At 36.2% G+C, this 14,678-nt stretch overlaps 1 protein-coding gene across 1 annotated transcript in view; it reads left to right on the forward strand.

The window, feature by feature from the left end:
• The window catches only part of GFRAL (GDNF family receptor alpha like), a 77,878-nt gene extending 68,803 nt beyond the window's left edge, over positions 1-9,075 (forward strand). Inside the window, exons 7-9 of the mRNA XM_004386835.3 lie at positions 6,023-6,118; positions 6,206-6,281; positions 9,036-9,075. Of these exons, the coding sequence (XP_004386892.2) occupies positions 6,023-6,118; positions 6,206-6,281; positions 9,036-9,075 (212 nt within the window). The remainder of the gene's footprint in view (positions 1-6,022; positions 6,119-6,205; positions 6,282-9,035) is intronic.
• Positions 9,076-14,678: the final 5,603 nt, after the last annotated feature.

Consider the following 14,678-nt stretch of genomic DNA (forward strand, 5'->3'; position numbering starts at 1 on the left):
AGGCAGGATTTACAACATACAGGAAAATCACACAGTTCCGGGAATCATGGCCCAGCCAAACTGATACACACATTTTTTGGGGGACATAATTCAAACCATGACACTGAGCAAGGTGGGGGGCCGATGGCCATCCCCGAGTGTCCAGGAGGAAAGTGTGCCTCTCTTCCTTAAAGCACGCAGACAGGTAGGTTTTGCAGCCAGACTATGAGCACCCAATGCTGTTGGCTGTAAGGACTGCAGGGGCACCTCTTATTCTTGGGCCCCTGTAGCAGGCAGCTAGGTGGCATGGGTGGAGGCACCAGTCCTCAGGCCCCTGACGTGTGTAGGTGAAGACCCTGCTTAATGGGCAGAGCAATGCCAAATGTCAAGATCCTGCCACTTCACAGCTGAAATAGTTGAAATTAGACTTCAGGTATATACCCTGTTGTATTGTGCTAATGAGGGTCTACACTGTTGAAATCGGCCCACACAAGTCTGTGCAGGGGGAAAGGCACTCAAAGTCTATGGATCCCTTATGCCTGTGCCTAGGCAAAGGAGCTGTCCCTACCATGAGTTCCTGCCTTAGGGGAGCCAGCAGATTTTTTTTTTTCCCTTTTGTTAATTCGTTGCCTTTCCAAGACCAGGAGAATGGCTCAGGGCACGTGACAGGTCCTGCTTCCGGCCCTGGTGACTCAACAATTGCTGAAGCTGGTCTGGGACTTGGTGTAGAGCAGGGAGCAGGGAGGTAAATGGGAGAGAGGTTTTTCCCTAAGGGGGGTGTTTTTGATCCACGCGGTAGGCCGAATGCAAGTACTTATCTTTCACTGATTGAGGGCTACTTCTCACCAGTTCTGGACGGCCGAGTAGACTTTCTGCTGCTGGGTCTCTCCCAGTGTGGAAGACATCTCCTGAGTGCCGTTGCTTGCCTGCCTCGCTGCACACCACAGGGCTCAAGCTCTTGCCAGGTCAGTCTGGCAACTCCTCGCTGCTTCTGAACCGTCTCTCCCTCCCCCTGCCACTCAGTCCCATTCCTCAGCTTTGCCTTTGATGTTCAGGGCTTCTAGATTGTCATTGCGGGTCTTTGTTGTAAGAGGGAACACCGGAAGCATCTGACTACTCTGCCATCTTGGCCCTGCCTCCAGTTGTCCTATGTTGTTAAACATTCCCCAACTTTCTATCCCTTATGACTCCCTACACTGGGACTGATACAGACTTCATTGTAGACCAGGGCATAGTCTGCTATATGGCAGTGTTTTAATCAGTAAATCATAACATGGAACATCCATGAGTGAACATCTGAGAATGTAACATCAGCAAATTATGTGCTGCAACATTGTATATAGTAGATATTACTATAATAAGATGTACAAAATGTAGTAAGTATGTAGTAGTACTTATTACAATAAAATGTACCAAAAAAAAAAAAAAGGACAGTCTTAAGTGTGGTTCGTAATAACTGAATACGTGTAAATAGGGGCTACCTGTATTATAGATACATACTCCATGAACCATAAATACCCTATTCCTATTTTCAGTCTATGTCTTTGTAAACTGTTTTGTATGAACCTGAAGCTAGAGTTGACTTTTTTTTTAATTTCAAGATTTAAAATCATTGCCTTCTAATACCAAACCCAACCAAACCAGTCGTCATTGAGTTGACTGTAACTGATGTCTACCCTATGTGTGTCAGAATAGAACTGTGCTCCATAGGGTTTTCAACGGGTGATTTTTTTTTTTTTTAGAAGCAGATTACGAGGCCTTTCTTCTGAGGTGCCTTTTTGTGGACCGGAGCTTTCAAACTTTCAGTTAACAGCCAAGCGTGCTAACCATTTGCACTATCCAGGGACTCCACCTTCCGTAACCATAATACTACCTATGTTGATCTAATCTAGCATAACAGTTAGCAGAAATAGCAAAATTTGTATTTCAATTGCTATTTCAATGACTATTTCATTATTTGCAGATGTTATTAAGGGAAATGATAGAACGTTTGAGATAATTTAGTAGTACAGTTGATACCCACTATAATCACTGAACAAATCCACTAGACGTGTGAACAACACACTGTGACTCCATCAAGGGCCAAAGGGAAGTTGTCAAGTTTGTCAATACAGTCATTTATTCACATTAAGATTTTAGGCTCATGCCAAAAGATTATAGCAAATGTTCTCAAAAGCATACTTATTTGTTGATGTGTTTAGCCATAGTGTTAGAAGATAAATCAGAGACATAGCTTTCTCTTCTTTCTAGTTCTTCTGGAAGAAAGCAAGTAGCTTACTTTAGGTGAAACAAATAAATGAATATGTGATGATGTATATTATGACTATTTCGGACAAGCACATTATTTACTTGGTTTAGTTTTTACACCGTACATTTTTGCAGCAATAGTGTTATATCCTGGTTATACGTGCTTATACCGTGGTCATTAATGTATGAAATGACGTGATATATGGAACCTCACTCCTGCTCATTAAGTGAAATAATTCCAAATTCATTTCCAATGAGTATGCTTCATATAAGATAATTTTGGACAAATCTGAAATTTAATATATTAAGGTTGATAAATAGTGCCAACCTTTGGAGATGCAAGAAAGTCATCCTTGAATTTTCATTGTCAATAAGATACTGCAAGAAAATTGTCATTTTCTTGTTTAAAACTGACAGAAGAAAAAAAAATTTAACTATGCTACTGCTGAATTAACATTTCAAAAAACAGCTACAAAATATGTTGTTTTAAACTACTTACGTTCTATGAAAATGTTCACTTCATCCAATTTTATTTCCCCAAGCAGAGTTTTCTAAGTTATATTTCAGTAAATATGAAATGAAATGGTTTACAAATGTGAAGTCTGTGAAATGTTTAATTTTCATATCAAACATTCTGATGTTTATTTTTTAAATTGCTGATCTGTATCTGATCTACTGTACTTTTTTATAATGACTTTATCATTTCATATAAATTGTACAAAGGAGGGTTTAAGTCTCCATTGCTCTGAGCCACTGCGGCATAAGGATTTTGGAGGAAAATAAAAATAAAAATGATTACATCTCTGCAGCTCATTTGGAGAGAACACTATTTAAATTTGTTCCTAATGCAAGGTTGAAATTAATCTTGATTTCCCGTCAAATGTACAGGGATTTTACAATATAGTTCATAATAGTGTTTAACTCCCCTAGGGTCTAGGTAAAGATAAACAAGTCACTAACAGCGTTTATCTTATAAATATAGCAGATGGTGTGGGACTGATGTTAGCTATCAACTCTGCTGACTTTAATTTCATGGTTATAAAACACAGTAAACCTCACTGTTTATAAAAGACAGGGAAGAATCTCCAATGGGCTTCAGTAGCCAAGAAATCCTTACTAACATTAATCTATGTAACTGATATTTGGTATCCTCCTAGGGTGTAATATTTAAGATTGTGGAGTGATTGCTAGAAACATTAAAATTTTCACTGGGATCATTAGCTAGCATTTCTGTCACTGATCTATTATAAATTTGCTAATGAGTTCCATGTGAGTGAAATTTAGTGAATAAGGTGATTCTTTCTAAACCTTGCTAGGTGGATGTTTAACAATTACTTTTGGTAGTTATATATCTAAAAGACAGCCTAATTTGCCCAAATAATATTTTTTTTCTTATGCAAAGATGAATAGTGATACCTAACTAGACCAAATGTACTTAGGGGTAGAATTTCATGAAACAAAACTATAGCATCATTCGAATAATTAATTTGCCATGTGTATTATACACATTTAGATCTAGAGTATGAGTCTGCCTTAAAGTTCACAGAACACCATAGAATTTAAAAAGAAGCAAAAAAATTATCCTGCATATTCTGAATTTATTTAAATATATATTTTTGTGTCTTATTTAACCAAAAAATCTGTATGCCCAATTTGATTAAAATGAATTCTTTCAAAATGAAGGGCCACTATCATGAAAACAGTATTAGTTGAAACAGCACAATTCTCCCATTCCAATTTTATAGTGAATGACAACATTTATTTTATAAATACAGAAGTGGCACAATTTCACAAGATCTACCTCTGTTACGTTTACATTTAGAAGAGGTTGAATTTTCAATTCCTGAGATGTACAGGCTTTTATAAATTTATGATAGCCCAATATCTGAGCTGGGGACTAAAAAATATTTAATTAAAAATGTCTTAACTCTATTAAATAGAGTTCAGACTCCTTGGGAATAGGTAACTGTTTCAGTTTCTGCTTTTCCCTTTTATGTAGTCTTACCCTATATCTTGTTATACAACATGTCCAAAAAACAAAACCAAACCAAACCCACTGTCAAGTAAATTCCGACTCACAGCGACTCTATAGAACAGAGTAGAACTGCCCCATAGGGTTTCCAAGGAGCGGCTGGTGGATTCGAAATGCCGACCTTTTGGTTTAGCAGCCAAGCTCTTAACCACTGGGCCAACGGGGCTCCACAATGTGTCCAGGAATTGCTAAATATGAGTTGTTGAGAAGATAATTGTGACAATGTTGTCTCATTTTTAGAATGGATTTTTCTAACAAAATCCTCGGTCACATTTCTAGCCTTTGTATCGAGATATTCTCTCTAACCCGCCGTGAGAGTTTTATTACTGATTTGAAATTCCAGTCTGCCTTCTGTGCTTCCTATTGATTATTCTGAACGTAGAGCTCAAACCCTGGCTTCCAAGGGGCTGGCTTCTGAGCAGCAGCAGTCCTCAGTGGAGAGTGGACTGATGGGAGCGCTAGTCATATATATTCTCATCTTCCCTCCTGCTCAGAGCCTATCGTTGTAAGTTGTCAACGGATGTAATATTGCACTACTTGTAACACTCATTGCTGCAAACAACTGTCTACTCATACTTAGACTCGAGGATCTCAAAATGCATGAAATATCTATAATAGAAGACAGCAAATCTTCTTCCAAGTGGAGGCTTTATCTAATTTTTTCTCTGTTTTAAACCTCAAAAGCAACCTGAAAAGAAAATTGGTAAGAAAATTGGTTAGTCATTTGTATGTTTGGCATTCATATTTGTGTTGAACTGGGTCAAAAGTAGGAATGATTTCACTTTAAAGTTATTACTAAGAATAATATAAAATAGACCTATCAATTAATTTTTAATGATTGCATCTTTTTGCCTTTAAAATGGCAAAGCCAAAGAAAAGACCATATTCCACCAGGGAAAGGTTTCTTTTTAAAGCCCTGGCCACTAGGTTTTCTGGAATTCCAAGTCTACTGGAAATGGGTGGAAATGCGTTTACCAGGAGCATACCTAGAAGACTAGGGCTGCAGAGTGGCCAGGAGTTAGTCCTTAAGGGAGGCAAAATAGGTAACAGGAGTAGAAACTGAAGGTTTGGCTGGCAAGGGAAACTAAAGGAAAGAGAACAGGGGACACAAAGCAAAGCCAGGTGTTCAAAAGGCTTAGGGGAGGGATGCATAGAGTGGCTTGGGGACTTTTCTTTAAAAGAACTCACATGTACAGTGTGTCTTAGGGAAATAAGATATAGTTGGAACATACCAAAATAATCACTCTTGCAAAGAATGAATCCTTTTCAATATCCCAATGGGTAGCATAAAGCTCCTGTCTTTTTTTCCCTAGTCTCTTTATATAAAGACACAACGAATTATCTTATAAAATATAATTTTTTAAAAATTTTATTTTGTTGCTGTTGAGAATATACACAGCACAACATACAGCAATTCAACCATTTCTACATGTATAATTCAGTGACATTGACCACACTTTTCTAGTTGTGCAACCATTCTCATCCTCCTTTTCTGAGCTATTTTTATGTAAGCATGGTTTGCAAATTAATTTCTAAGAGGAAATTATCTGATTAACAGGGGAAATATAAACTCTTAAAATGTAAGAAAAATAACCTCTTATAATTTAAGAAAAGTGTTCCCACTTCTACCCAGATCGATCAGATTTTATTAAAATAGTGTCATGGAAATAAATAACTGCTTAAGATATAATTGAACTGTAACGCGTGGGGTAAAAACTATGTATGACATTTAAACAACTTTGTGCTTTCATTATTTCCTTTCAGATTATCCAACCCTGTCTAACGTCAAAGGCATTGCACTGTATCAAAGAAACGCTGCTAAGGAAATCACACAAACTGGATTTCGTTCCCCTTTCAATGGTCAGCTAAAAATTAATGCTATAAAATATTTTTATTATAAATTCCCTCTAAGAATCCAGTGATTTGTTTGTTATCTTTCTTTTCTAGGAGAAGTCATCTTCGCTCTCTTGTGTATGACAGTCACCTGTGGAGGAATCCTTCTTTTGGTTCTTCTTAAACTGAGGTAACTGGATACAGGGCTGGACTGGGACGGAATCACCCAGCCATATGAAAGCCCATTTCATGATGGTAGAGTTTGCAAAGGGCCTGAGAACCACAGCTCTGTTGAAACATACTAAATCACTTTTTACGTGGGATAAATCCATGGAAGCATAACTCTCAGTGTTCATCTGTAAGGGAAACGTGATCATGGGGTATTTTTTATGTTGCATTTTACAAGTGCATACACATTGTATATGCCTCCAAATTAAACTGTTATCATCCTTTCCCCTGATCTTCCTACAAAATCCAAATTGAATTTTGATATATTTCTTATTCAAGTCATTTGCAGGATTGATCAATTCACATAATGGATCTATTATGTACTTCATAGGTTTATATTTACCTAAAGATTTGCCACTTTAATTTTATATACACTATGAAATTTGTTCATACTGTAATATACAATTATTGAAAGAGACATTTAATGAGGCCTCACAGGGTACATGTGGAAAGACTTATTACTATTGCCTGAAATTAACTCACTCTTCCCAAACCTTCCTTTTCCTTGGTTGTTTTCATTGCTGGAATGCAGCAATGCTCCAGTGGGCATGTGGGATTTTTAAGATTAAAGATACATCAATCTCTAGATTTCTAAATGTCTAGGGTTTTAAATTTTTCCACTTATTTAGTGTTTATAAATAGACATAAAATGGTGTTCCCTTGTTTACCTTTAATTCTTAAAAAAAATCTAGCCATATTTTTAAATATCAGTCATGTTCACTTTCTTATTCATTATACATATGTGTATATGTGTGTATAATTTAAATGTCATAAATGTTAATGAAGAAATACACATACACACATGTGCATGCACACTATACTTACCTGTAAGATTTTGCCTAGAGAGGAACTGAGACATTGGATATTTTTCTTATCTCATGAAACTCAGGGAGAAAGATTCAATAAACTATATGATGCATGTACATGCATTTCTTCTCCAAGAATCTTGCACTCAAAGACTGACAACCAGTGAGATAGAATGAAATAATGAAGTTGAGAGGCATAAGGCAATACCAAGGATTAGGGCATATGTTGAGTGTATGCTCTGCCTAAGGACATTCAAAAAAGAATTTAAAAAAAAAAAATGCCATCTCAGCACTTGTTGGATCAAACTCTTAAACATTTAATTTACTGCTTACCAATACCGGTAATTTTCTCCAATGCCTTAAGGTTATATTTGAATGAGAGGATATTTCGTGAGTGTCAAGATGCTCTTTGAAGGCCAAATAATTAGAATAGGTTCTTAAGAGGGAATTTTTTTAAAAAAAATTGTCCTTTATCTGGTTTAAAATATTTGAGGGCACTGTTCATTTACTAAGGAGCCCTGGTGCGGCAGTGGTTAAAGCACTCGGCTGCTAACCAGAAGGTCAGCGGTTCCAACCCACCAGCTGCTCCATGGGAGGAAGATGTGGCAGACCGATTCCATAAAGATTTACAGCCTCGGAAACCCCATGGGGCCGTTCTACTCTGTCCCGTAGGGTCGCTGTGAGTCGGAATCGACTCGATGGCAGTGGGTTTTCTTTGTCGTCGTTTGGTTCGTTTACTGTGCCTGCCTAGGTGTTTCATCATAAACGTATTGTTTCAAAGCACAAACTGTTTTCTGGTTTAGCGAAAACGTAATTAAATAATTCTCAATCTTTATTTCTTAGCCACATACATAAAGTGTGAAGTTCGTGCCTGCCACACACGCCCATGACTTTTTACAGATAAATGTTGTGCAATAAAGTAAAAAGATAAATGAGAGTTAGGCTATTCATCACTCCCTGTGTGTTAACTGTATCTTCACCTCCCATCTCTCCTATACAGAAAGGCATTATCACTTTTCTGGATGACGGTGGGAGTGTTATTATTATAGACCAAAATCTTGAATTTACTGTAGTATGTATTCTAAGGAGCCCTGGTGACACAGTGGTTAAGAGCTATGGCTGCTAACCAAAAGGTCAGCAGTTCAAGTCCACTGGCCGCTCCTTGGAAACGCTATGGGGCAGTTCTACTCTTCCTATAGGGTTGCTATGAGTCAGAATCAACTTGGCAACTAGTTTGGTATGGTTTTGTATATACTAAAGGCAATTGTTCATGTTGCTAAGTATATTACAGACAGTTACAAATTATTTTCCGTACTATTTAAAATAGATCGTGATGTAATCTGAAAGTTCCAGAACCAGAATTAGGTAAATAACAAAAAATAAAAGCCATCATGGAGGGAAAAAACAAAACAAAAAACACCAAAAGCATCATCATGAACAAAACCTGTTTTACTCCCAATCTGAGATAAATAATTCCTTTTTAATGAAAGAAAACTGACTGCTATTTCATATATTGTTCACTCACTTGGTGGTCAGGCCTGGTACATGTGGACATTCTTTAAAGATTCAGACTTTTACATTGTTTGATGTTAGGCTAAATTAAAACAGCCCTAAATCTTCTATAAAGTTTGCAGAGAAACCAATAATTTGAGAATAAAAAAGCGCCTCTTTATATTTTTTAACCTTGAAAATGATTACTTGGAAATCACAGTTAAATGCATGATGCTCCTTACAAAGACCAGATAATATTCCACTATTGGGATTTTACATTCAGAAACTGGATTTTTATTTTTTCTCTCCAGGTGCAGACTGAAATTACACTAACTCCTTCCAAAAATATAAGCACACAAATACGTTTGTAAAATCTTTAAAATGTCATACCATTAATGTTTACTTTTATTTTTGTATAGAACCTGCAGGATAACGAGTCAAACAAGAAACCTTCATTGATCCAAAGACCTGGAGGTCTCATGATTCATTAAAAGTCATGGATCATTTAACAATCATTTTCTTTGAAGCAAATCTTTATAACCAGCCTACAGAATATTCTATCCATCATCAATAAGAAAAATGTTAACATAGATTTAATGATACTGTATCATTAAGTATAATAATGTAAGTATGGTGTAATAACATGGCATGATGATGTTAGATATATTTTTTTAAGAAAACATTCAGGTAAAAATATACAATGTTATATGTTATAACTTTAGTATGGAGTTAAAGGCTCACTTGTAGACAAAAAGTGTTATGCCACATTATAGTTTTCATGATTAATTAGTTTCATTGTAAATATGAATCCACATAATATTAATTAGTTGCATCATAATATGACATAGTTTAGCAGGGTTTTTCTTCGGATCAGTTTTATAAATTTTCATTAACTTGTTGAAAGGAATGTGTTAGTAAAAATACATAGTATATTTGCTATTTGTATATTCTTATTCAATTTTATAGCATTAGTTAAATCATTATCATTGGCTTTAAGTTCCTAAATATACTTGGTTAGATGACTAGTCTTAAAAATCAAAATGATATCTTTGGATTTTTAAAATTTGAATATTGTTGAATTTTACTTTTTTAGCCTGATGTCTTTATTTCATACCCATATGTTGTGAAACAACTGCATTGGCTGAAAAATGGCAATGTGTATTTCAATAATGATATATTTTATTTGTGAATTTAAATTATTCTTTGCTAATTATTATGAACTTCTGCAATAATAACACTATTATTCCTAAAGGCTCCATGTTACTTTCTATATTTTGGCCTGATTTGACATCAAGTTATAATTGTGATTAGAAAATTGTGGAACAGATGTTTATTAGTGCAAATTTTGATAAATATGTGCTTTAAAACTGTTTGCAATCATATGGTAGACATTGCTCAGAATAATCATAAAGCTATATTATCTATAGCAATGGTTGAATCAGAAGAACAAATATTTGAAAACCTGAGGACACCCTGTTAATAATTAATGGCATACTTACAATTAAAGTTCAAATATTTTTACCAGTTTAATCTCATGTCTATTGTTGTTCGCTACACTTTGGCTTAAATTTCCTGCATTAAATTTAATCTAAAGTCAATTTTTGGCTATGTTTACTCAGTGTAATTGAAAAGCCATTGTGTATCTTTTAAAACTGGATGGAGTAATTTGGTGAGTCACTGATCTCTCTCAAGGAGTTCTATATGTTTCAGCTGTTGTTTAGAGAGTTGTATGAAGGGTATGTAAGCATTTCTGTCTCCAAATCACTGCCATTTAATTTATACTTGCTAATATCTTGGAAAACATAAACTGTTCCTCTCTGAAAAACTGAGGAAAGAAGTCAAGTTACTTTTAGAAATATGTTTGTGTGGAATGGAGAAGGGGAGAACAGAATGTGAAATAGAAGGTTTCTCTAGAATCTAGAATCTTGTCTTTTAGGTCAGTAACGTGACTAGGCCATTCTAGGCAGAATTGCAGAAGCAGGGATCGGCATTGAGCATTTAGGAAACTCTGACTAGTCAGCTATCTCCAGAACAGGGAGTGCAAGTTGAGAAAATGCAGGACATAAAACTTACAAATATCAGGATTGAGACAAAGTTCTTAAACACCAGCTTAAGGAGTCAAGACGTTATAAATGTGGCTTGTGAATATTAAGTGTTGAAGCGGCATTCCTTTGTTTCCTTTGAAGAGTTGTATGGTTTTAGTTCTTACATTTAGGTCCTGGGCCTATTCTGAGTTGATTTTCATATATGGTGTGAGGTAAGGATCCAACTTTATAACTTTGCATGTGGAAATCCAGATGTGCCAGCACCCTTTATTGTTTTTCTTGTTGTTAGGTGTCGTTGAGTCGATTCCAACTCATAGTTACCCCATGTGACAGAGTAGAACTGCCCCACGTAGTTTTCTAGGCTATAATCATTACGGGAGCAGATCAACAGGTTTTTTTCTCCCATGAAGCCACTAGGTGAGTTTGAACTGCTGACCTTTTTAGCAGCCGAGAACTTAATCATTGCACCACCAGGGTTCTTCACCATTTATTAAAAAGACTTTATTCTTTCCTCATTGTATGGACTTAACACCATTGTTGAAAACCATTATAACAGTACCAGACTGGCTATTATTATAACAGTACCAGATCGTTTTGATTACTGTAGATTTACAGAATGTTTTGAGATTGAGAAGTGAGAGTCATTCGACTTTGTTCTTCTTTTACAAGACTGCTTTGTTTATTTGGGGCCTCTTGCAGTTCCATTTAAGGATTGGCTTTTCCATTTCTGTAAAGAAGGCTATTCGAATTTTGACAGGGATTGCACTGATTCTACAGATTGCTTTAGGTAATATTGACATCTTAACAATAGTAAACCTTCCAATCCATGAACACAGAATGTCCTTCCATTTATTTAGGTCTTCTTTAATTTATTTCAGTAATGATTTATAGTTTTCTGTATATAAATCTTTCACTTAACTGGTTAAATTTATTTGGAGGCATTTTATTCTTTTAAATGTTCTTGTAAATGAATTGTTTCCTTAATTTCCTTTTTAGAATTTTCATTGCTGATGTAGAGAAACTCAACAGATTTGTGTTTGTTGACCTGTATCCTATCTGAATTTATCAGCTCTGATAGTTTTCTTGTGGATTCTTTGGGTTTTTTATATATAGGATCATACCATCAGCAAAAATGTATAGTTTTCCCCCTTTGTTCCCCCAATCTGGATATGTTTTCTTTCTTTTTCTTGCCTAATTGCTCTGCCTAAGACTTCCAATACCATATTGAATAGTAGTGGCGAGAGCAGCCATCCTTGTTTTGTTCCTGATCTTAAGGGGAAAGTGCTCAGTCTTTCTCCATTGAGTATGATGTTATCTGTGAGTTTTTCAAAAATGTCCTTTATCATATTGAAGATTTTATCTTCCTTCCTAGCTTGCTGAGTGTTTATATCATGAAATTACGTTGGATTTTGTCAAATGCCTTCTCTGCATTGATTGAGATGACCATATGGTTCTTTACCATTGTCCTATTAATATGGTGTATTACATTGATTAATTTTCTAATGTTGAACCACCCTTGCATTCCTGTAATAAATCCCACTTGATAATTGTGTATCATCCTTTCAGTATGCTTTTGTATTTGATGTATCAGAATTTTGTTGAGGATTTCTGCATCTATATTTATAAGGGATATAAATGAGATTTCATCCACATTTAAAAATCTTTTGTTATCAACGATGTGAAGAAACAACCTACAAAATGGGGAAAAAATGAGGGAACCATGTACCTGATAAGGGTTTAGTATCCAAAATATATTTTAAAAAGCTCCCACCACTTAAAAAGACAAACAGCCCAATTAAAAAATTGGCAAAGGAACAGATATTTCCTAAAAGAAGAAATAAAAAATGGGCAAAGGACTTGAATAGACATTTCCCAAAAGCTCAATGTCATTAGCAATTAGGGAAATGCAAATTGAAACCACAACGCAATTCTCCTTCACCCCAACTAAGATGGTTATGATTAAAACAAACAAACAGAAAACAACAGATGTTGGCAAGGATGTGGAGAAATTGGAACCCTCATCCATTGCTGGTGGGACTGTAAAATGGTTCAGCTGCTCTGGAAAATAGTTTGGAGATTCCTCAAAAAGTTAAACATAGAATTATAATACAATCCAGGAATTCTACTTCTAGGGATATATTTAAAAGAATTGAAAGCATGAACACAAACATACATGTACACCAATGTTCATTGAAGCACTATTCATAATAACCAAAAGGTGAAAACAACCCATGTGTTCATCAGCAGATTAATGGATAGACAAAATGTGGTGCATACAATGGAATATTACTCTGCCATAAAGAAAAATGAATTCCTGATACATGCTACAACATGGATGAATCTTGAAAACATTTTGCTGAGTGAAGTTAGCCACAAAAGGACAAATATTGTATGATCCACTTATATGAAATATATAGAATAGGCAAATGTAAAGAGACCAAAGTCTATCGATGGTTACTAGGGTAGGAGGGAGGGAGAAAGAAGGAGTCATTGCTTGGGGGGCACTAAGCTTCTGTTAAGGGTGATGAAAAAATTTGGAAACAGTGCTGATGGTTGCACAACATGGTGAAAGTAATTAATGTCACTGAATTGTATGCGTAAAATATGTTGAAATGGAAAAATTATACACACAGACGCACACACACACATATATATATATACACTCACCACAAAAAAAAAAAAAGTGGCTCGTGGACCCCTTTAGTACATTGTCTGTCCTCTATCCCTTCCCTCATATGTTACACTTACGTGTCGTCACTTTCTTTCCTCTAGTTTCTCCAGAGCCACATTGACATTTACCTCTGGATTTTACACATGCTCCGTTTTTCCAGAACATTTTAACCTCTCTCTTTCACCTGGATGACCCCTATTCATACTTCAGGTGTCACCCTATATGTTACAATTTCTGGGAAGCTTTTCCTAAAACTCCCTTCCCTGGCCATGGGTCAGCACCCTTCCTCAGCGCCTCCGTAGACGACGGCACCTTGCTCATCTCTGATTTCCAGTCCTTAGCAAATAGTTTAAGTTCAACAAGTAATTGTTCAATGAATGACTTACTTCATCTAGAAAGTTATTAAGTGTCATCAAACAATTTTAGACATCATCAGATTTATGAATTAGACAAATGCTGGTAGAAGCATAAATGACGGAATGGAAGAGCTAGGACGTGTCAAGGAGTCTACTTAAAAATGTATTGCCATGTTTAGGTAAGAAATCATGAGAGCCTGTATTAATTCATTTGTTCAACACTTATTTATTGGGCATGTATTTTGTACCAGGCACTGTGCTAGGTACTAGAGTTTCTGAGCAAAGTTCCCTTGGAACTTCAAAAAACAAGTAAACAAAGTAATTTCCGAAAGTGATTAGTGCTATTAAGCAATGAACAGGCTGGAGTGATAGTGATGTGAAGAGTAGAAGTAGCAGTTTGAAAGAGAATTGCTACACTTGGTAAATATTTCATTAGTAAAATCTACAGCGATTTGGGATTAGCTGTTTGCAAACAGTTGAGGTGGTCAGAGTCATAGCCCTAGGTTTCTGATTTGTGGCATTGGGTAAATCATGGTACTATTTATAAAACTAAACTAGGAGCCCTCATGGCACAATGGATAAGCACTAGGCTGCTAACTGAAGGGTTGGTGGTTCCAACCCACCCGGTGGTTCTGCAGGAGAAAGAATTGGCAATCCTCTTTAGTAAAGATTATAGCCTAGAAACCCTATGGAGCAGTCCTACTCTGTCACATGGGGTCGCTATGAGCCAGAATTGACTCAATGGCACCCAAGAACAGCAATTTAGAAAAGTAGGTCTTACAGGAGGAGGATGGATTTGGAATGTGTCGGTCATCTCCAGATCTTTTCTTCACTCTTCTCCACCCAGTTCTATACCCCAGGTTTCCTGGTTTTCTGATTACAGTTGGGTTCAGCTAGTAGGCAACACTGGCAGGAAATGGGTAAGGAGGGTAGAAAGAGAAAAGTCAGATTATTTATTCCCCTGGCTCCCTCCCTGAGAAGTCACCTTGG

The sequence above is a fragment of the Trichechus manatus genome, unplaced genomic scaffold (genome assembly GCF_000243295.1).
Source record: "Trichechus manatus latirostris isolate Lorelei unplaced genomic scaffold, TriManLat1.0 scaffold00172, whole genome shotgun sequence".
In the NCBI taxonomy this organism is placed as follows: Eukaryota; Metazoa; Chordata; class Mammalia; order Sirenia; family Trichechidae; genus Trichechus; species Trichechus manatus.